The sequence below is a fragment of the Hylaeus anthracinus genome, unplaced genomic scaffold (genome assembly GCF_026225885.1).
Source record: "Hylaeus anthracinus isolate JK02 unplaced genomic scaffold, UHH_iyHylAnth1.0_haploid 11997, whole genome shotgun sequence".
Classification (NCBI taxonomy): domain Eukaryota; kingdom Metazoa; phylum Arthropoda; class Insecta; order Hymenoptera; family Colletidae; genus Hylaeus; species Hylaeus anthracinus.
This window is the reverse complement of record NW_026534344.1, coordinates 10137465-10161310: the sequence shown is the minus strand read 5'-3', so window position 1 is coordinate 10161310 and position 23846 is coordinate 10137465. Positions and strand designations below refer to the sequence as shown.

Sequence of the window (23846 nt, the reverse complement as noted above, 5' to 3'; positions counted from 1 at the left end):
ACTAATCGTCGCGCAATCCGGTTGGCACCAGTAGCGCCACGATCCATCGTAAATAAACACAGCCGACTGGCATTTGTTGTCTCTCCGCGCGCACGGACGACTCGGTTGCACGTGCCACACGTGCGCGCGCAGATCGTCCTACGATCTAACATTTCATTTATCATTTCGCCTATTCGCTGCAACAATGACAGTTGATAAATCACGATTTCCTGGACAACTATTTCGAATCATAATGTTGTTAAAATATCATATTAAAATAGCAAATTAGTATAACAAGACATAGAACCGAGATAAAACTATTTCAATATCGTCATTCGGTGCCACGAATTGCTCGTACACCGTTCCTTGTACACCCGCAACGTTCAAATTTACAACGAACGATCTCATCGATGCAGCGAACAAGCGACTTGTATTTTCGACACACGGATACAACGAAAAAACGAAGGTACACTTTGTCGTTTATATTATAGCTTTCTTCGTTATACGATAGTCATTGAAATAAACGAGGTTAAAACGTATATGTATATATATATATGTACAACGCGAATCGCGTTCACTAGCGCGAAAGAGAAAAATTCTTACTGTCTCGCCCGAGGTTCCATCCGTCGTCTCTGTTTCCGCCATCTTTCTCTTCCCGGTTGAGACCGAACGCGAACGACGAACGAACCGAAAAATCGCACGCGATGACTTGGTCATCCTCGGTTCGTCGTTAGTCGCGATTCACCGTTGTAACAATTAATCGCGACTATCGACGAATCGTTTACGTATATAAAGTGCCGCGAGGAGTTGATTACTATGCGCAACGGATGATCCAATCCCTCCCTCCCCCCCCCCCGCGCGCGTGTGCAATTGCTCGTACAGACGCGAATCTTAAAAGGAAAACGGAAAATAAGTCGCGAAACATGAACCAAAGGGGAAGCATCGTCGAAGGAAGAAAGGAAAATAGAAAAATGTAGCTCGTGAAAATAATTTTAACGAGTGGTTAGGTGTAGAGCGTGGGAGGAGGTGTTACCGGGGGGGGGGGGGGGGGGGGGCAAAAAACTAACAGATCTGAAACGTTAACGAAACGCGCAAATAACAATCTACTACGATCTCGCGAACATAGAAAAATACGAGTGTCTATTTACAAAACAAACGAGAAATCTCTCACTCTTATGCTTGTATCCCTTCTATCTTCGTGCTTTCGCCACTCTGCCTCTCTCAAATCTCACCGTCGCGCGTCCACGTTTCTCCTCCATCAGAGATCACACGTGACGAACGACACTGGTTGTGCACGCGTTCTCCAAAATGGCGTGCGCGATCGCCCGTCGCGATTAAATATCGAAAGCTCGCGTTGTCTCGACGATGCGTATAAAAACTTTTTTGTGTCCTGTAATTCCCCCGAACAACGTCATCTTTAACGTCAACTTCTCGATCGAGTTGTCTCTCGTTACTAATCCTCCGCGATCTTCCTTCTTCGATTATTATAGCACTGACTCAACGAACAAAGTCGTCCGAGGTCACCATTGACGAACAAACGACGAACACCTCGCAGAGAACACTCGCAGAGGACTTGATGATCCAGTTCATTATTTTTTTTCTCTTCCTCTTCATCCTCGGTTGACGCGCTTGGTACGTGTGGTAACGTGAGCTTTTTGTTTCTGTCCTGTGTTGTATGGTGTGGGTGTTGCGTGTGGTCGTGTGAGAATATATAATTTATATACTTGGGTGTGAGAATCGGTGTCTCGTTCGCTCGTTCCTTCCGTGCCGTGTGCAGAGTCCGCGAAGACGCCTCGCGAATCCGTGGCGCGAGTTATACGATTAAAAAAAAAACCAACGACAAACTGACTGACAGACAGCAAGTAGACGAAGGGAGCGGCGCGGTCCTCGCTTAGGTCATGTATCGCATCACCGCGCGGAGCGCGTACAACAACTCCGCTTGCATTCGTGCCTCCAAAATCATCAGGTTCACGTGGACCTGAAAGAAAAGAACAAGTGGTTAGTAAGTGATGCAAAGGTAAATTGAACATTAAATCTATTTATGCGGAGATGTAGGGACGCTGATTACTTTGGATTAATGGTTCTCAAACTTAAGATAAAAAAAGATTCTTTTTAAGAATTTTTAATTCACATAACAAATAATAATGTTAAACTAATAAATAAAACTTTGGATGTATATCTTTAATCATTTTTTTTCCATGATTGACACGACAACTTTTTTAAAAAAATACACTACTTCTTTAAAGTCAGAATGACGTAACGTACAAATGCAACAGCAGAATCAGCCTTGTAAATGTATGTGGAGTTCAAAATAAATTGCAATTAATGCAGTGTCAACACAGAATGGGAAGTGTGATGAATATGTTACGAGTATTAAACAATGTTCATAAGTGGACCACGGCTTGAGAAACATTTAGCCAACGAACAAGACTATCAACGAGTTCTCTCAATATGTAAAGCAAACAGCTGACATAATAGTATCTTACTCGAAGCTACGTTTCTTTTACTTCTCATGTTTCTCTTGTTGGGGGGGGGGGGGGGCGTGTACAGCTCTGAGTCACTAGATTTCTGTACACGTGAAATGGAAAAACGTGCGAACGTGCGAAAAGAAGTCGTACGTAAACAAGGTCGGGTGTATCTATTTTTCGGTTACGTATGCCCGTTTCACTTAAGAAATAATCGAGCAACACTATTGTTCGATATGATAAACGAATCGTTACAGATTCTTATTACCAGTAAGGACGTCAACGTCGTAGAGATTTTTATAATCTGCTTCCACGCGCTCATTTCGATGTGTAAATGTGTATATTTCGAGTGCGATTAAAAATGACACCATACGGCCAATTAAAATAAATTAAAGGAAACGTATTCAGGAATACACTGATATTCGGAGAAATGGATTCGAATGTTTGCACCAAAATCTACATTTTTAATTGTTCGTTGTGTAGTACTATATGTACTTTACCTACTCGCGAAATGTAGACGTTAAATAGTGAAAAAAAAATATTGGTATGCTTGTAAATATACTTTCATATGTAAATAAAAAAATTAGTGATTTTGAAATGACCTTCATTCCAACCTAGAAACTTATGATTTCCGGAATGATAAAAAATAACTATAGATTTGTTTGCTTTTAGGTATTAATAGATACTAGTAGTCGAAAGGAATGTTCTTTATTGTTTTGGTATACGATGCCCTTGCTCTAATTTGCCAATAAAATAAAGAACATTTCTCACGACCACTATCTATTGAAAGCTTGTCTTTGATCTCTATTGCCGGAAAAGAATAAAATGTATAGTTCCTGAAATGGTTGCGTTTATAGACTAAAATGCGCTGTGTATCGGGTGTTTCATTCTGTTGTGTCTGATTCGGTATAAATTACTGTCACGTAATATTTATAAACTTACAGAAGTACATACTATATTTTCTCATATTGTTTACTTGCATTTAGTCACATCGAAGTTTCGATTTTACTTTTCCATCGAGTTGGCGTTAATATAAATGCAATTACATATTCAGTTGTATCCCACCTATATCGTTAATCAGGGTCACTCAATACCCACCTAAGCGGTTACGTAAGAATTAACGTAAATATTTTGGTACGATTTATTTTTGGCTACCAATGTATACTAATGTTAGGAGCAAATAAATGTATTTAGGATACTTTCATTACATCGAAGTCCTTGATTATAAGAACAGAAACGTATATTTATGGCAAATATAGTTTAGTCTGAAAGTTGTTATATTAAACTTTTTGTCAAAAAATGATGTTCATTGGATTCAATCTCTTACTTTAGTGCTTTCCTTCTGGCTCTCACATACCTCGTATCCCAAATTACTACAATGATAACATATCGTGGCACCGATCGCCGTATCTCAGCAGCTTTCTAATAAACGACCTCTCCAATTACTCTTGAAAGACGTATTTGAAATTGATTACAATTCTGATCACGTACAAGAAAAAAATACGGCCATTTTCCTGACTTTAACCTTTCTAAGAACGTTATATGGCCCCTCATTGTTAGTCATTGGTTATGAATACAGATAAATGTACTTGTTTTACATTAATTATATTAAGTCATTGGCTGCAAGATAAGGTAAATCCATTTACGATACACGGTTCTGCTTTTATAACTAGCGAGTAAACAAATTCTGGTAAACGTAATTATTTCGCTCTGCCGATTGACAGTTACACTAATGGACTTGTACAAAGATTCGAGGAAAACTTGGAAAACGTACAAAAAGATAAAGACCGCGTGCAACGATTTGTCTATTATGTAAGCTCTCTCTAAATAGCTGTGAGGATCAGCTATAAGGATTCTGCTATAGATCAACACAAGACATGTTGATAGTCGGATACCAACTTTTCCATTATACCTCAATTGCCTCGCGGTATAAGCCTAACGAATACATTACAAACAACCAGCAAATAAATTACGCTGTCACAAATGAGAATTATTTCGATGTACCAACTGAGAAATTACGCTATTGGACTTCAGTAAAGATAGACATGGTAGATGCGTTAAAAGACAAAATCCGCGTGCAACAATTCGACTGTTGCATAAATTCACTTGACGTAGCCAAGATGATCACCTGCTAGGATCAATACAAGACATATCGATATTCAGATAGGATCTTTTCCACTGTGTTCTAAAACCCTCGCGATTATCACGAATACATTTGTCTGCTCTTCGAACTAACTGGTAAATAAATTATTCCGACATAAGTAAGAATGACTTCACTCTGCCAATTACGAGAGATACACTACCGAAGTTGCATAAAGATAAACTTGGAAAATGTTTCTATTGTATAAATTCTCTTCAAACAGCCGCTAGAATTTTGCAGTAGACGAAAACAAGACATCTCGATATACAGATGCGATGAACTCCCCTCACGATATGACCCTTGCAAGTGCATTTATCTACCAGTTAATAAGCAACCAGTGAATAATTTATTTTAATAGAAGTAAGAAACATTTCACTCTGCCAATTGAGAGTTGTTCTAATAGACTTCCAATAAAGACAGACTTGATACACGTGCTAAAGGACAAAGACAACTTGCAACAATTTGTCTTCCGCATAAAATTGTTTCAAACAATTCTGCCGTAAATGAAACCGAGTAATCTTTATGATTAGATACTAACCTTTTCGCTATGCTTGAATTCTCTCATGACGCGATCGTAATCTCTCTTGGTGACGCGTTCTGGATAGCACACGGCGCTTTTGATGAAAGTCTTCAGGCTTCGTTCGAGGAGCTGATTCACCTCGTTGTAATCGTAATCGTCGTGCCTGATACCGAACATGCACTGAATGTAGTTCCAGATGGCCCGCCTGAAACGCGACGTATCCACCCTGCTGTGCGTGCCCATCGTGAAGTACGTCAGATTGTAGGCTGTCTTGAACTTGTCGTCGAGGAGGTTCCCGACGTCGTTGTACAAACGGTTCACCAGCGAGTAGCCGTGATCGTCCCACGAGTAGTCCTGCACTCGAAAGGTCGGTATGTCGTTCAGCTGACCCCGCTGGAACCAAGAAAAACAGATAAGATTACACGTGTTTGTCTCGAACAAGGCAATTCGTTCTTGCTCCGCTCTTTTTCCAGAGCTCGAGTATACAATCTGATCTTTGTCACTGAAAAATTAGTACACGTGTAGATGAGCAAGATGTTTCTTGCTTTTGCGAAAAAAACATTTTAGTTGTCATCTTTATTCATTGGCAACTTTTTTGAGTTGTTTTGACATTTCTTTCCATGCTCTCGGCATTTTCCTATCTGAATTATTTCGCTAAAGTTTGATCGCATTAAATTTGGGATTCTTCTAGCTCGTTCTTGACGAAAAAATTGCGTTTCACGTCTGAAAGCGCCAGACTGTCCCCTGAATCGCGTGACCGTTTAAGGTTAAGCGATTGGCTTCGGGTAGAGAGATACGCACGTGTCGTCGCGTCGTAAATATTCATGGTATCGACGGTGGAAACGGCGATCGAATCGACGAACTTTAAATATTCATCGGGGAGTTTCAGCTTCGCCTTGAAATGTACTTTCGAATAGAGCTCGTAAAAACAGGACTGAAAGACTGAGAATAATCCTCCAATCCGCGTGGCCGAGTTAGCCAACCGGGCTTGCTCGAAACGACAGTTTTATTTACCCCGACTCCAACCGTGGGATTATTTTATTATCGTAGTCTTGCAGAGCGACAAGAGTGCCTTGGGAGGTGCGTGCTCCTGGTCACTATAACAACTGTAAGGGATGCTCGAAATGAAGGTACATCAGAAGCGAGACTGGACGATCAAAACTTTTAAAAGAGGGATTTTTTTAATCATGGAATATTGTATCATGTAAACTAGCGAACATGATTGATTAATTGTCGATACGGTTTCGGTAGAATTGATAGAGCTACTTCTAATAAAATGGAGTATGGGAAGAGACAATATCATGGACAATTTTTGACAGTACCGATGAGCAGGGACGGAAATAAGCGGGAGCGTATCTGTCGAATACATCTGTGTGTTGATGCTTTGAATTTCGAATCTCAGTTACTTGTGGTATTAGTTAACGTTCTATATTGGAAATTAAAGGGTTCACTTTACACAACGATTCACAGAGCCTGGTACTAGGGATAGGCCGATCAAAGGGTCCACTAGAAGATCCAGGAGAAAACCGAAGGATGCCTCTCTTAACACTTTATTTACCGGGAGCCTATTTATAGGCTTTTTAATTGCAGTATTTAGCTTTTCGAATTTATTTACTGTGTCGATGGTTGTCTACCTACGATGTTCAGTTTTTGGAAACAGTTTTGGCTTTCGATATACCTAGTAATAGTACTATGAAGGAATTATTGTCAGCCTAAATTGGCATATGCTACTGTAGAAAATTCGTTTTTGAATTAAAGACTGTTTCTAAATAGTCCGGTAGATAAAGTGTTAAGAGCATCATAAACATCACTCATAGTCAGAGGGTTTTTTCACAACTGACGCGATCAGCTTCTTCGAGGATAAAGAAAGCAACTTCATCGCTTCACGCGAGTATCTGGATCAAATATTAGCTAAAATGATCAATTACCTTGGCGAAGTCCTGGTAGATGAAGGTAGGATCCTCGATGAAGTGTCCTATGTCGGAGTCGAGGACAGAACTACTCCTCTGAGGCGCTGCTGCAAGCTCCGCGGACTGCGTCTCGACGGTCTCGAATCTCTTCGACAGCTCTTCCTGGGTGATTTGGTAGGATTCAGACTTCTCCGACAGGCGCTTCATGCGCTCCATCAGTGCCTCGACGCCCACCTCCTGATCGCCTACTATGCTGGGCGAGGATGGCGGCGACGACATGCTTTCTGCACAGATGGCAAAACGATATCTCGTTATCGAGCTGGTCAATAAAATTAATCCGCTGACATTGGGGGTCGCGGCTGACTACTGTAAATCATCGATAGACAATAGGATTTCGAGTAATCCGGAGAAATGAACCAACCTAGACGCGACTCGAGTGGGAGAATGAATATCTGTTAGATGGAGATTCTGATAAAGATGCGGTTTGGAATGTATGATACACTTTTAATCGGGTATCCCGGACATTTATCGGACGTTATCTGATGTCTAGTTAAAGCAGAAGAATTTCGAATTTTTTTTCTAACACAGTCTGTAAATTCTAGGAATCCTATTAAACGCCGGAAATGTTCTTCTCGAATTAATAGTTTTATAACAAAACTATTTTTGGTCAAACGATTGAAAACATATAGCAAGAAAATTAAACGTAAACTAGGTTAACATTGTCATAACGAATATTCATTGAATCAATGTTATAGCTGAAGTATTCCTGGTACCATATTTTTTTTAATATAGCAAAAAAGACAAGAAAGAACATCCTCATCTAAGTTACATAAATGAGTGCAAATAACGATAATAATACGTTGACCTGCTACAGAAATAATTCATCTCACGTTCGTGACCAGGTAAAGAGGTCCATAGTGATCTAAAAGCAAGAAAGCTTCTCGTATACTTACACCATGTACAGCTCAACAAAGTTTAATAAGAGTCCCGAAGGTAATGATTGAAGCGTTGATAAGCGAATGGCAGAGATGATCCCAGGTGATTAAACTATTGTCTAGACTAGTCTAGACACTCTAAGCCTTATAGTCTACCCGGCGAGTACCACCTGACAAAGAAGACCATCGAAGAACGACAAGGACAGACGTGAAACTAAGCCCAGAGATGTTATTTAACTTGTAGAGCTACAGTCGTGGCAGTAACCTTCAGGCTAAATGAAAATAACGCATAATACAATAGCCTTGACTCATCTAATTGCTACAACCTGTCTCTCATATTCATAAACACAAATTTTCAAACGGCTACGTATAATTGAAACCATTTTAACAGCTGCTGGACCGCAACTATGTACATCTAACTCTCATGAGAACAGTTAAACGAATCTAAGCGAGTTAACACCGTAGGTTGACAAGAATTAATTGACGGAATCAGAGACGATAACTGGGGACGTAAGTTTTCAGACGATAGACTCACCAGTCTTGCCATCGCCGTTGAGAATCTTCTTGGGACTACTGGAAAGCTTGTCTTTGGCAGTTGGTACGTTATTGCTATTCTCTTGAAGATTCTGTTTGTAATGGTGGCCAGCTACGTTGTCCAGCTCCTCGTTGATACCGCAGGAGAAGACGAAAGACGAGAGGGAGTGGAAGTGGGCCAAAAGGACTATCGCGTGAACGACCTCGGCTAAGGACCAACTGTCCGCGCCTTTGGTCAGTTTCTGAAACACCGCAACAATCACTTTTATGCAATTCTGGGTAATAAATAAGACTGCGATTGGTCGACGTTCCCAAGCTCACCTCTATGTGCGTTTTGTTCAGCAACCATGGCCTATGGGCTAGAATCTTGTTAATCTCATAGAGATCTTGCAGTTTTCCTGGAATCGATTTCAAACCCCGCAGCCACGACGGATCGCCACCCTGGAGGATGAACTCTCCCTTCTGCAGGTTTATTAGATAGCTGCACTGGTGTCTACCTGCGGCCTAAAAACACACGAAACGTTCGAATTTGGTATGCATTTTTTAAAATTATATTTCATATCTTATTTATAATAGATTCGAAAGAATTATTTCTTTATAGCATTGTTTATTATCGACATTTCTGTTATTTCGTAGATACTGTAAATTGGTACTGTGTCGCATAGTTTTTCATCTATAGGGTATCTTGTATTATTATTAATAATATAAAATTCAACGTCTGCGTTGTTTGTGATTTCCCCAGAACACCTGCTACTTCTATCTAATCCATTGTATAAGCTACTTAACTGCCTGCAATTACTACTGAACAATATTGGAGCTTCCATTACTCGAGGCAGACAGCAGGGAAACCTTTTGAATGACAATACAATTGTCTCAAAGAATATCGTTTACAAAGAATTCCGTAAATAATGGCGTATAAAGAAAAATCCATACACAACATTATACAAATAATGTACTTTATGGCCAAATTTTACAAATAATATAAATAAAATTATTCTAATATAAATTCTAATATAAATAAACGAAAGTCCAAAAATATGTTTAAGAGAACATACTAGTTGCAAAATTATTATTAAAAGCTTGTGTGAAAGAGAGAAGGTTGTTCGTAGGACGGACAGACAAACGTTGAATGGAAAAACGAGTGCAGATGAACCAAAATTCGTGATGAATCGCGGGGAAAGGGGGTAGGGGTGGGTGTGGGAGGAGGAATAGAAGTACGGAACTCGATCTTCTTAATGGTTTGTTTTGATCGCGCTGGAATTACATCAGAAATTCAAATGCCAACGACTACCATTGAGAACGGGAAACAAATAGGTGGACGAACAAAGGTCGGAGAGGGGCGGAGGGGAATCGAGATGCTAAAGCGCGTAAACAAGACACGTGTTTACCATGCGGACCCGGCGGATCGATCGACTTCGAGGGCCGCGATAAGCGATAAGAAACGTTCGCAAACACGCTTTCAGCTTCATCGTGCACGCGCCTGGAGAAATTTTGTAGCTCTGGTCCGGAGTCGATAGGTTAAATCGATTCCAGCGACGATAAAACCTTTGGGACGGATAGAAAATACAAACTGCGAGAGGAAAATGCCCTCGTCCCTCTGGAAACGAATTGGTTTAGGAAGGAGGATTCGAAACGCTATTGCAGGTGACTTTCCATTTCATTGGGAAGTATAGTAATCCGAGAAAGTCGGGAAACACCGAAACGAAATTATTTTCTGAATTCGTCCAACAAGGAAAATCAGAATTTGTATCTTTGCTGAATTGGTGTAAATATTAGATACTTCAGTTTTAATCATTTTTATATAGAATTATCAAATTTCGAGTAATATTCCTTTCATTCTTTTTTTTTTCTTGTTTCTGAATTAATCTTGTTAAGTTTTTATGACAATTAAGCCGGAACGGAGTGCCTCGTGTATACATAAAATATCTTTAATGTGAATTTTTGTTAAAAAAGATAATGTGCTCTATCTAATCACAAATTCATTTCTATAGGCTGTAAAAACTTGAAATATAGTACAATATCTCTGACGTTATCGGTATGCTCGACGAACTATATTATTTCGCTTCAATTCCTTACACAGACTGCACACTTCTAACGTGAAAGTACCAAAGAAACTAAGTGCCAAAATTAATCAAACTAAGATTATTTCACAATTAAACGCTACACGTGCCATCTCCAATAAAAAGAAAAAGATTAAGCATAAAATAAAAGCAATTTCAGTAAAACATTTTCCCTCTATAATTAAAAATACTCTTATCTGACATGTTTCATTCTCTCATAGTTGATACAATTCTCATGCATATTTTTATTAATCTTGGAGAGTTAAAACAAAAAGTATCGTTTCATCTAGAAGATGGAACCAACTATAATACTTTTGGAAGCTAGGTGTATACGTATTCGTACGTGTTTTCATAAACACAAGTGCATCGCTTTCTATAGGACACCTTTCGCATAGTTCTCACGTCGACTTATGATCGCGAGAAGCACGCAGAGGATCAGCGAATCGCGAGAACGAGCTCTGATACGAGACGGGCGCACCAGGTGGGCTTGTTTACCGGCAGAAAAGCTGTTTTTCAGATACCTTATCGCTTTATCACGCTCCTCCGTGTACCGACTGCCAATCGTCTTCCCTCCCCAACTGTCGAGTAACTCGTTGCTTTCGACGTTCGCATCTCCTCTCCCCTTCCACCCACCCACCCACCTCCCATCCCACCTGCTCATCCATTTTTTATCGTACTCGACGAACTGTTTTCGGTCGATCGTTTCGAACGACGATATTTCGTGTATCGACTACTGACGTGTCGCGAACTGTTATCTCCAACGATGATATCTGAGTGCCCGAACAGATTGGATGTCACGACCGAGGAGGCCAATCTTTTTCCCGTCGAAAAAGAATCGATTTTATTCTTATGCATACTAACTTGTGTCTTTGCCTCTTACTGTTTTGCTTGTGCAGTGCTTTGATTTTATATCGGTTTGTTTTTATAATACTACTGGACTGTTATACTGCTTTGCTTTTATACTGTTTTCCTTGTGTAGTGACTCGATTTTATATTGTTTTGCTTCTAAACTACCTTGCTACTATATTATTCCGCTACTATACTATACTGTGTTGTGTTGTGCTTCTTTCCCTCATTGCTTCTATAATGCTTTGCTTTTTCAATACTTCTATATACGATATTTTCAGACCAATTGTGAGAAATGTAAACAATATTCAAACCAGAAATTATCCTATTGATATTAATACGAGTATTAGCATTCGTATTTACTATTGGTATTAGTATAATACCAATTGGCATTTATATTATAATCTCGACTTGTGTGTGTTTTTTTTTTACACATTAATTAACACCGCGAGTTATCACTGTTTAAATTGTTTCTATTCCATACTGGCATAATTCGATCTATTCGAAGGACGTTATCCCAGACCAATAAATGTATCCAGCTACTTCATTCAGCAGTCGTATCTGATGGACCGCAATAAGTAACACGCACTCTGGTAACGTAATCTCTAAATTCTTTGATCCCACGCGTGTACTATCGTTTGTCACGTGCCTCGAAAAAGAAATAAAAAAATAAGAAAGAATCGTAGATTTCGACAGTAACAAAACACAGACACTAGAGCTAAATTATTCGTTGACGCTATAAAATTAGCCTTCGTTAAAATTTGAGAAGCAAGTATATTTGTTCGATCACTTTACACTAACAAGAACATTCGTACACGATATCCTATAAAATGTGGGAGTAATTTTAACAATGCAACTACGACAAAAAACATTGCCGTTTGAAATTTCTGAAGGTATATTCGCGTTAAGGAAATTGCGAAAACGTTTGCAAATAGTTAGCAAGAGCGTCCATCGGATACGTAAACGAGGAGTTGTAAATAACCGAGCAGAATCAATTACACTGGCGCAGTTTGGAATCAGAATGATTGTAAAACTAAAAACAGCTGCGTCTGGTAAACAAAGTCAGATAGAGCAAGCATTTATATGTGTTGGTGATTACGACAGTAGTTTGTCATACATTTACTACATCGCATGCTGTTACGCATGCATCGCAAAATATTAACTTTTGTTTTCATTCTTCGCTCAGAAAACTTACGTAATTGCAAGCAAATTTAATAAAATACCGTGTATAAAGAGTATTAAGGATTACATCAGGGCTAGTTTAACGTATTATTAAATTAAGTTGAGATTACTTGGAATTATCTTCAATGCAACTTCCCAATGAACTGATAAAAGTTCCAAATCTAATATGTATATTTATTTTCTTTTGTATTTTCCCGTCTCCATTATATTTGCGACTACATAGACCGATGTGCATCTTAGAGTAACGAATTCACTGCATCTAGCTTCTGTTGTTTACGATATAAAATTGTCATATTGCACTGATGCGAAAGATATTCGCGAATGACCAACCAAAACTGTAAAATAATATTAAAATAATATCACAATTGCTTGTTCCTTGTATATCGAATAATTTTCTGCAATGGAGACACAGTGGGTTGACCAGCTCGTCGACAAAGTAATTTAATGGAATCGAAGTAAGAAAATAAATTTCCCTTATTGCTATTGTAAATTGCCCAATTCACGTTGACAGATTTTCCTCGTACAGCCACGCTGTCCAGGAAAAACACTGGCAACCATTGCGGCGAATTAAATAGAGAGAAAAACCAGACGAGCACTCACCATAATGGCAATGAGATGCCTGTAGTCGTATGGAAGCGGTCCGTCGCCCCTGAGGATGAAATGTTGGGTACGGAGGAAGTGTTCCAAGTACGAGGGATGCGAGGCCATCACCCTCGAGACATGATCCAGCCTGTTGTTCTGGAGGAACGCATCCATCAACAGGATATGCGTCTGTAAACAAAAAAAAACAATACATTGGTCAGAGGTGTCTCGTTAGCCTCGAAAATGAAAATTTAGAGATGAAATCGAATAAAATAATCGATACATGACGAATAAAAACATTATTTATCAATTCATTCGCTAAGTTTATTCCATTGAAATAATGGTTTCATTCGAGTAAATGTGAAATATAATTTTTCTTTCCAACAGTGAGTTAAATTACTATCGACAGGAAAGCTTGTACGTACAAATATAAAGAGAGCAATTTGACCGGTATAAACAAGTATTTATTTATATGTGTATGCGTATAATTATATGGCCTATAAACATGAAATTAAATATGTAAGCAGATAAACATGTGACGTAACATAAACCCGTTTCAAAAAGTAGATAAATAAGTTTACAATTCAAATTATATTTTTTTCTTTTATATCGAATTGTTCAAATGTTATTGGTTATTTCACATTTTTATCTAGATAAGCCATGTGCCCATCTGCGAGTGTCGGGGACATCAGGGCTAATTAATTCTCCCCCTCTAATTGCTTTCACGTTGCATAGCGTTTCCGCTTCGTGTCTCGAAACCTGCAGCACCAGTGCTATGAATTTCAACATTAGAAAGTTGGTATCTGCGCGACATGATTTTTCAGCGACTCGTAGAACCGTCACTTAGTTACATCTGATGACCATGAAATCGACATGAAAACTACTCAAAACTTTCCGAGAAATGAGTCGTCAATCTATTATCAAATTTTAATTGTAACGATAGAGTAGCATGTTATTTCTTCTTAATTGTTCCATTTTAAAAATGAGTACATTGAATCATTCGATAGTACACGTCTTGCCATCGATGTTAGCGTGTCGACATCAATGTAACGACCGTAAACACTAATCGCATAATCGTATTAAATGACTGGTACTCGTTTGTTCCGCGTCATGACGAGGTAAAGAAGAACTGACATTGAGTCGGTGGGAAACGATCCTCGAAATCAGGTGTTATCGTTGTATCATACGTCAGGTGAGTCAGACGCATCTTACAAACCGATAACGCTCTTCGCCACATGCACAGACGTATGGAAAAATCCCCATTATAAAAGAATTCCCTGTGTTATTCCTGTTTCTATAAAAATAAATTAGCAGGACATTGTATCTTAATCAACAAACTAAACCTTATCCAACTATTTCATTTTTAATTTCTTTCATCTACTTTTCCTACTGTCTCAATACGTAAACTTTCAATCTTAAGATTATAAAAAACGAGAAAATACGAATTTTGAACTGTTACGAATATCAGTTGTCCTAAACAATTTAAACTTGTTTGTCTTGAGTTATATTTTATAAATACGAAATTAAAATTGTATGTACTAAATTGGATTTATAACGATACGAGATAAGTTAACAATTATCGAGTAGGGTAAACAGTTTTACAGTGAATTCGTTTTATAATCTATAATTTTATAGTAATTTCTATTGAACGAAAGAATGATCGAGGTTTGCAGTCTTTGATTTATTACACGAAATTGTTATCTATATGAGAAGTTTGCCAGCTCGTCCATCCAAACTCGATTCACGATATAAAGCCGTGAAACCGATAGACGTGCTGGCGTCGCGATGTTCCCGAAACGCAGATGCGCGACCTCTAAACTTAGATCTTGCATCGTGTCGTCTCCCGACACCCTTTCGACGCTTGTTCGTTTTTCTTCTCGCTCCGAAGGGGGACTACTCATTTTCGTACAGCTGCGCGATGAGTAAAAGGTTTTTTCCTCGTTTCATATTCCTCTTAGCTGGGTAATTTGGATAATGGTCGTATGTAAAGATTAATTTCTCTAATGCCCAATGTAACAGATTTGGAACATGCATGTACGAATGGAAAATTATGTAGAAATTATAAAGAAATTTTGAAGAAATCTTCTTGTAAAGAAATTGCTGAGAAATGAAATTTGTTATCATTTTATTTAAAAAACTTGAAACTCTGACATTCTCCCTAGTGTATCTATAGTGCTAGACACGTAGCTATGGACACACGTTAATTATGCAATATACGAGATATTTCCGTTTTTAATCAAATTTGAAGTGTCAATGAGTACTAATAAAATATTAAAAACTTTTACATGTCCTCGAATACCAAGTGTCGTAATAATTTCATTTCTATATTCTAATACCGAATAACCTAATATTAGAATAGATAACAGAACATACATCCGAATGCAACAAATTTCAATAATTTAATATTACAATATTCCATAGGTACTCGAAAGCCATGCATATTTCAATAATTCAATATTAGAACAGTTTATTCTGCATTCCAATATTAAATTGCCTCGATAATCAGATATTAGAATATTTCACACTTACAGTGGATGTAGAATGTATTCGTACACCGTTCAATTCCTCAAAAAACTTTTGTGTGAAATTGTAGTTTCTTGACTTCTTTTTTTGTAATCAATGCTATTTTACATATTCTCGGAAGTCTCTAAGATAGATATAGTCCAAACAACATTTACTAGTTAATATAATTTGTGAAATTAACAAAAAAATGCGAAAAGTGGGTAAAAGTATAGAAGCAATAATTTGTACGATTCTTATAACGAACCATTTACAGTAGAGTTTGTAACGTAAACACATTAATTTATTGCTCCGTGCGAATTAGAAAACATCAAATTTCCAGTAGAGTACTTTTAAACAGTTGTACGAATACTTATTGGTTCAACATTTCTATCGATTAATTGTTTTTTTCTTGTTAATTTCGCAACTTACATAAATAGCTATTTTTTATTTTTTATTTTTTTTTGTAATCTATCTATTCTATAGATTTCGGAGAATATGTAGAATGTCATTGTTTGTCAAAAACAAGTTAATAAATTACAATTTTACACAGTTTGTTTTAGAAATTGATCGGTGTACGAATACTTTCTACACCCACTGTAAATGTTGTAAACACCAAGCACAAGTGTCACCATACAGTTAATTTCGTCAGTTTTTAATCATTTAATATTCGACCCTAATTCTAACCCTAATTGAAACACGATCCAGCTTGAGTACGAGCACAATGGGAATAATAATGCGACCAGTTACCGACCTTGTGACGGGTCGACGACCCATGCGTACAAATTAAACGAGAAAGGCATTTCACTAGGAACGCAGCTTTCGCCGCGCGGTGAATATGTAATCGATTCGCGTCCGCGTTGATCTATCAACGCAAGGAGGATCGCGCGAGCCAGCCCGGCGTATCGGAGGCTCCCGCGATCAAGAATATCAAAAGGGACTGGTGTGACGAAACCTTACAGGCGACTACGGGCAGCCATTAATCTTGTCAATGGAAAAGTTTCACGAACGCCAGCCTGTGCGAGCTTTACGTTTCACGAGAACCACTCCCTCGACCCGCGTATAATGCTACCCAAAAGTCTTAGTATACCTGGTGTTATTAACAAAGCCCCTATATCTGGCGCGGGTCAGGAATTTTCCGCTGCTTTTGTTAAATAACGATCGTGAGCAAGTGCTTATAGCGTTTGGAATGTGAAGGATGACAATTGATTTCATTTTCAACCGCAACAGTTGTTCTAACAATAACTGCAATAATTGGCAATATCTTTTTTAAATATACGTACGCGTATATATAATATATTTCCCTTGTTTCTGTGAATTTATAATTGTGTTGCGATAGTTGTTTGCAGTTGCTCAAATGGAGTAATGTTCATACGAACAAAATAAAATCACCTGTAACGTTAAGCTCGGTAATATTATTTTAAATAAGGTTAATGTAATTGCGGTGTTTCGAAACCTTGATGTGGATCTCATAGGCTTCACTATGAATACGTTGGAAAGGTAAAAGGTCGATCAATTGTATTCCAAGAAGAATGCAGAGATATCACAGAAGTCAGTGTAAACAAAAATGAACTATAAAGGTGGTCAAATTAATGGAGGTTACAATCAGAAAATTGTATGGACGAAATCGATGGAAAATATTACCTTCTGTACCTTTCCGCCTACAATTACCGTTGAACAATATATTTACTAAATTTTTAAGTACAATTAGAAAGTATACCGAGCTTTTCGCAGGATTCTATATACAGACGACCACTTAATTAATTGATTCCGATTGGGTAACCACCTTTTATTTATCGCTAAATTTTTCGTTGGAGTCCAGTTACAACTGGTTCTCGAGGAGGGTGTTACGAAACGGTGCTACTGTTCCAATCGCTCTAGCATGAACACCGATCCGTCTAGTCTGAGACAGGTTCTACGACACAAACAGAAGACCCACGCTTAGGGACTCGACCATTATGATTATTCGAGTGTGTTTGCCCATCCACTCGTTCGTCACTGATTGCCGGAAACAACGAATTAATAACACGATGGAGAATCGAGCAATGTCAACTCTCGAACAAATCTTGTCCGGAGCTCGAGCGAGCCACGAAAAACGGATTTCGTTTTATTGTAGAGGTGTTTACAATGAGAAAATAAGCAACGATAAGAGGCCAGCGCATCTACCTGACAGGCTTAGTCATCGGTACCTGGTGGCCTTCAAACTTTAGAACCGTATCGGCGTTTTATCATCGATTGTTTCTATTATTTTCGAACGACTGCTGGCGCGCAACATGTGGAAATTATTAAAGGACCCTAATGAGTCATCCGTATGGACACTGGCAAACGAGCTTCATCTGGAATACACTCCCAGTTTCTGGATTTGTTCAGCTGATCAATTAAAGAGATGCTTTTTGAACCGAACTCTGTAATTTCACGTCACAAGGGAATATTTCTGTACAATAAATTAGTAAAAATGATTCGTGAAATTAAATAAATTTAAAAAATAAACTTAAGGTTGAATTTCTGGCACGATATACCGAAAATTCATTTAATAACAACACACGTCAGTCATTTATTCCTTCTCGTTCAATCTCAAGATCTTGTTTCTTCGTCGACCCATTTGCTAAAGAACTGTGCACGTATTATAATATTATAGTCGTAGAAAAGAATTCGACCCTGACGAGGTTAAGTAGACAAGACCTACGGAACAGACGTCGCTATCAGCGCGTTATCTGACACTCCAAAGCTGCAATGCTGGCGAAACGTGCTCGACACGGTTCACATCCGCCGCGAACGGTATCATCTGCGAGAAATCCAGGGCTCCGATAGCCTCGCGAATCTAAATCTCGGGGCGTTCGTAGAAACGTGGAAGGGGTCAAGAAGGTAAAACGTGGTTTACCGGCGATCAGCTGCTCGCGAATTAAAGATAGACGATCGCGTCATCGACCACAAAAGTATTACTCAATTAACCCGTACGCGGGATTTGGCAAGATATCGTAGGATTGTCCCAGTGAAGCCCCCTGAAAACCGTGGCCAGCACGCGATAGAGGCCCTCCTCTTCCGAGAACTCTTTTTCTTTTGGCAGAAACCCCTGGCACCGAGCCCTGCCGCTCAGAGACTTCGTGGCGAGCCTTCTCCCGACTTTGCTGTACCCTCGGAACTTTCCCTTCTTCGTACCATCGAGTATGGAATTTTCCTTCCGTTGAGAAAAATCCATCACCCTCTGGGGGTTCGACTACGTCCAAACCAACGAGGACGCGGCGATTGCTCTCTTGATTCACTTTGTGAACCATCTATTCTTTGCTCCATGTCATTCGGAAAGTTATCTTATTTGTTACCTTTTATATGTGGTTTTAAACATGTGGATGATTTCGATGATTCTGGTATAGTATCGGTTCGTAAATGTTTTTTTTTTTACTTTTAAATTATTGTTTTTATGAAATAACTTGGAAATTCTATTGTTGCTTAGTGTATCGTTGGTCACTGTCTCCTCAAGGGGGACTTTAATACAAATTAAAAAAGAAAGAACTGCCCAGAAACTAAAAGATCAACGCTATTTAAAGAACATACTGTCTACTAATCGTTTTTCCTAAGCAAAATAAAGCGAATTTATCAAAGCAGCCTATACGCGGAATAATATACTGCTATCTTTCATTCTAAAATATGAGACTTCTCTTTAAAAGACTACTTTCTCACAGATAATTAAAATTCTACAAATATTTGTGAACACCTGCATATCAACGCAAGAGAAATAAATTTTCAAACACGGTAAACAAACATGTAAAGATAAATTAAGAAAGGAAAAATGAATCCGAGGATCTTACAAAAGGCTAGAAATATTTAAGCAATGAAAGCAAAGATGTAACGATAAATTGAAAAAGAAATAATTAAGCAACTGCAAGTTCTCGAATTGTTTGGAGCTGAAACGGAACCGGAGGGATATAGGTGCACGATTAATAATTTGAAAAGAGCAATCTGGGGCACCGAGGCGCAGGTGTTGACAGCAGAACCGTTTGCCAGATGAGAGACGCTAATAATGGGTTCGGTGACAGTTTCGGTTTAGGGAACACGGAGTTTCTAATTTTACTTAATGGCGTGTTTATATTTATATACTTTCGCGAGGATTTGTGAGTTCTAAATTCAGCCACGGGGAGCTGAATTTAAGCTTTCAAATAAGAAGCTCGAATTCCTTTCTTCGGTGGGAGCTAATTTCAAAATCTCTTCGGATCTTCGCATTCACTTTTTTTTTTTAAATATCTCTCGACAATTTTAGAATCGAAGTATTAAGGAAACCGAGTGCAAAAATAAAATACCGATAGACTAAATCTGAGCAAATTAATGACTTAGTTGCTTGTCGTAAATTAAATATATAATGCCAGACAAAGATATATTCCTTTTAAACAAAAGAAACTGAGTATCAAAGAAACTGAGTATCAAAGAAACTGAGTATCAAAGAAACTGAGTATCAAAGAAACTGAGTGCAAAAATAAAATATTGGTAGACTAAATCTGAGCAAATTAATGACTTAGTTGCTTGTAGTAAATTAAATATATGTATAATACTAGACAAAGATATATTCCTGTTAAACGTTTTGAAGATATATATAGACTAGAAGAATTGTCTTGCTGTGTTCTACGCGATACTTCAAAAATATACATACATCATATTCAACAAAAAACCAACGAGTTTTCTTGTTTCTAACACAAAGCATTAGCTTATTGCTTTTCCCACAAGTAAGAATCAAGTCCAAACTATAAAACGTTTCCTCTTCTCATAATTAAAAGACGCTTATTTGCCACTTAGTACCTTCGATACTTTCACTCTGCAATTAATCATCGCGCCCCGCCGTGTCAGAAGAGTTTCATACGACACAGAAATTTGACCTCGAGATCAGAGATGATGAATTATCCAGGGGATCCAGGAGATCGTTCCTCGGTCCCAGCTTAATTACAGACTGGAACACAAGACACTCCTCGTGTTGGCTAAAATAACACCCAAGCTCTCCACGGCTCCGAGGCGTCATTAAACCTCAGAGTCAGGAAGCGATGGAAGCGTCTCTCGACTTTCGAAAATTCTGATAACGCGACCGACCACTATCGGTCGCCTAAATGCCTCCCCGTGCCGAGCAGTTTCCGACCTCTTTTTCGAGATACGAGAACTCGAAGGTAACTAATGACGACGTTGAAATCTTATCGGAAACCTAAATGCAACCTGACCACCCGGGTGGTCCTCGCTAACGACTCTCCGTTGCCACACATCTATGCGTCATCCCCATCACTCGTACATCTCTATGCAGACCTCTTCTTTGAAACGAAATTATAGTGCTCAAGGATTCGTCGACTTGCTCTGAAATTTTTTAAGAACGTACTGTAAGTATTTTTTGGGTAAATTTGTGATAGAGGTAGAGTAAACCTCGATTACTGCAGGAAAGGAGCTAAATTTGTGCAACAATCGAGGTTTCTTTAACCCTTTGCACTCGAGGCCTTTTTTCTAGTACTTACCAGCACAAGATGTTTTCTTAGCATTCTATTGCCACGAATGTTGAGCTATCGAGAATTTGAGTATCAGGTCACCTTTCCCTCACCGACAATCATTTTATTGACACTTCGAGTTCCAAAGGAATTAAACCTAAAGAAACATTGTTGCTGATAGATTTCCTGCGTGAAACCTAATGGTGACTGAGAATCACCTCTCGAGTGCAAAAGGTTAATAATCGAAGCCCTTGTAATAATTAAAGTAACCATTCCAGTGAGTAGCCTTCACAGGATAATTGCACTCCACTATCCTCATCCTTACTTGTTGCTTTACAACCATTTGTAAATTCCAAGCGATAAACGAGCTTCTCCTGCAGTAATCAAGATTCTACCTGTTCTAATCTGTTTGTTTCCTCAGCTCGAGTGAGTGGCAGAGTGAAGGAGTTCAATACCCGTTGACCGAACTTCAAAGCGGTGCTGCTGATTACTACCGAAGATACGAAAAACACGAACCATTATTTTGCAACTTGAACGCCAAAATTGCGTGTGCCCTCTAAAAATTGCTACTCTTACCGCCTTATAACGACACTGCCAAAAGTGATGAGAAACAACAGTCTCAGATTCTAATTTCGCGTAAAAGGTTACACTATGTGTCGCGTGGACCGACCAATTGAAAAACTGTCCGCTAAAGCTGCAATATAAATAGCGATGCCGCGGAACGCAGCGTCGAGCCGTCAACAACGTGTAATCCTCTAATTATAATCGCGCCACTGTGGTCTGGTCTAGCTTCCACGCTATTCTAATGTCTTCGAGAGTACGCGTTCACCCCACCCTTTAATCTCGGGCAAATTAATCCCCACCATTGTTGACTTGGACAAAATAAATTATTTATACTTGAAAAGAGTCCTCCGCTTTGCCAAAACATAGATAGATACGCACATAAAATTAGAGATTTATATACTCAATCGTTCTCGCTAAAAAGGAAACTGTCTCTCAATGTTTACAGTCGAAAAGTGAACAGACTACCTCACAGACTGCGCAATTTCTCGATCATAAACGCCAATAGGCAGTAAAACGTAAGCAAAAACAATTTAGTGCACCTTGCTCCGCGGCAAATGCAGGTATGACACGATCTGTATCTACTCGTACAAATATTATTATAAAATTAAATATATATAGTTCTTCGAAAGAGTAAATAACAATTTTTTGAAGTATGAGAAGGCACGGACGAATACAACTGGCGGTTCCGTTCGTCTTTAAAGATTAACAGGTTGATGATACGAGGGGTTAAAGAAATTACGAGATGGGCGACAGCCACTGGCCACCAAAAGAAACTCGCGTGCGGGACAAACAAGATTAGACGCCCAGAATAGCGTGGTGTCCGGTTGCGTGGGCGTGCGCGTGAAAATCTCACTCGACTCCGCGCACGTGTTAACGAAGTGACGACTGGATTACCCGGGAATCTCCCAGCCATCATCCGCCGCGTTTATCGTCCAATCTAATTCGCGGACACCCGTTACGTAACGAGGCGATAGCGCTGGAACCAAATAGACTCGATTGGGATAAAACACTGGCCTATCTAATCTAAGAACCTTATCTATGAACTTATTTTTGACCCATTAAGTAATTTCTTATCAATGCATCAGAAAATGAGCCTTGTTTAACAACTTACAACCTTGTTACTACTTTAAACTACATTTTCCTTTTATTTTCTCTTAAAAAATTTGAATTAGGAACGAATGATCGTAAAGGAAACATGACGGGATGCTTATGAAGCCAAGATCTATTATAGAACAGAGTGCAGCTATGCTGACGAGAAATCGTGAGGAAAAATGATAATTGTTAATTTGCTAATAGGAATTACAATCGACGATAATTAACAAACAATATTAGTTAATCTAAGACTACGGGTCGGCTCTCTATAACCAAGTAATACTTGTAAGATACTTGTTCCCATCGCTAGTAAACAACGCTGCTCGTAATAAGAGCCATCAACGCTCGAAAATTTAATTACGCCCACTATCGCACGGTTCAGTGACCAAGAAAGTTATAAAGAGCGTTGGAAGCCGCGGGTCGCGACGTCGACATTGTTGTTTAGTTTATTAGCGACTCGCGCGTGGCCATACGGTACAAGCGACGAAAAAAACAAAGGAACCATTAGGCTCCTCTCTATGGCGCGCGGCGTTTCATGCACGCCATACGGGGCTTTGTGCGCCTGGTAATTGCTGGTGTTCCGAATACACGAATTCCGTTATAGGAAACACCGAGGAATATGCATACATTGTTCCGACGCGCTGGTTGCATTATTCATCCCTAATAACGAACACTCGTGCTCAAACGCTGATCTAGTTCCTGGATCAAAAATTATTCGTTTCCCTTCTCGTGTATATTCTCTTATGTCTTGTCAAAGCATAGGAATTCCGTCGAGCATAAATGATTGACTCTATTGAAGTTGCACGTATTGTAGTGTTTGATAATAACTAATCGCAATTTCACACAGTTCGAAATCATGGAAAGAAAATTAAAAAGAAATGAGAGTATATTCATATTTGAATTATCATTTTCTATGTTTGTTCATTATTTATAGATCATATTCAATGGAACGTAGAAATCTAAGTTTACTATTCAGTAGTTGAGTTTACTGTTTTTTAGTGTAGTGATATTAATTTCTTCGATATTAAGAACGATTTCAACAAGGCCAATCGTTTATGCTTGAAAAAATTCGTATGCTTACTCAA

The 23846-nt window shown here is 38.7% G+C and overlaps 1 protein-coding gene and 1 long non-coding RNA gene across 3 annotated transcripts in view; one reads left to right on the top strand and one right to left on the bottom strand.

Annotated features, from left to right (window-relative positions):
- Positions 1–1588: 1588 nt before the first annotated feature.
- The window catches only part of LOC128889261 (sestrin-1), a 209265-nt gene continuing 187007 nt past the window's right edge, over positions 1589–23846 (bottom strand). For both annotated transcript variants that reach the window (XM_054146713.1, XM_054146714.1), the window contains exons 8-13: positions 13172–13342; positions 8805–8987; positions 8485–8725; positions 7033–7298; positions 5123–5497; positions 1589–1957 (exon numbers count right to left, since the gene is read on the bottom strand). In XM_054146713.1, coding sequence (XP_054002688.1) covers positions 1871–1957; positions 5123–5497; positions 7033–7298; positions 8485–8725; positions 8805–8987; positions 13172–13342 — 1323 coding nt within the window. In that variant the 3' untranslated portion in view covers positions 1589–1870. The remainder of the gene's footprint in view (positions 1958–5122; positions 5498–7032; positions 7299–8484; positions 8726–8804; positions 8988–13171; positions 13343–23846) is intronic.
- Positions 8669–9222, top strand: LOC128889281 (uncharacterized). The gene is made up of 3 exons (XR_008460407.1): positions 8669–8810; positions 8877–9015; positions 9120–9222. It is a non-coding gene; the product is annotated as an uncharacterized LOC128889281 (long non-coding RNA).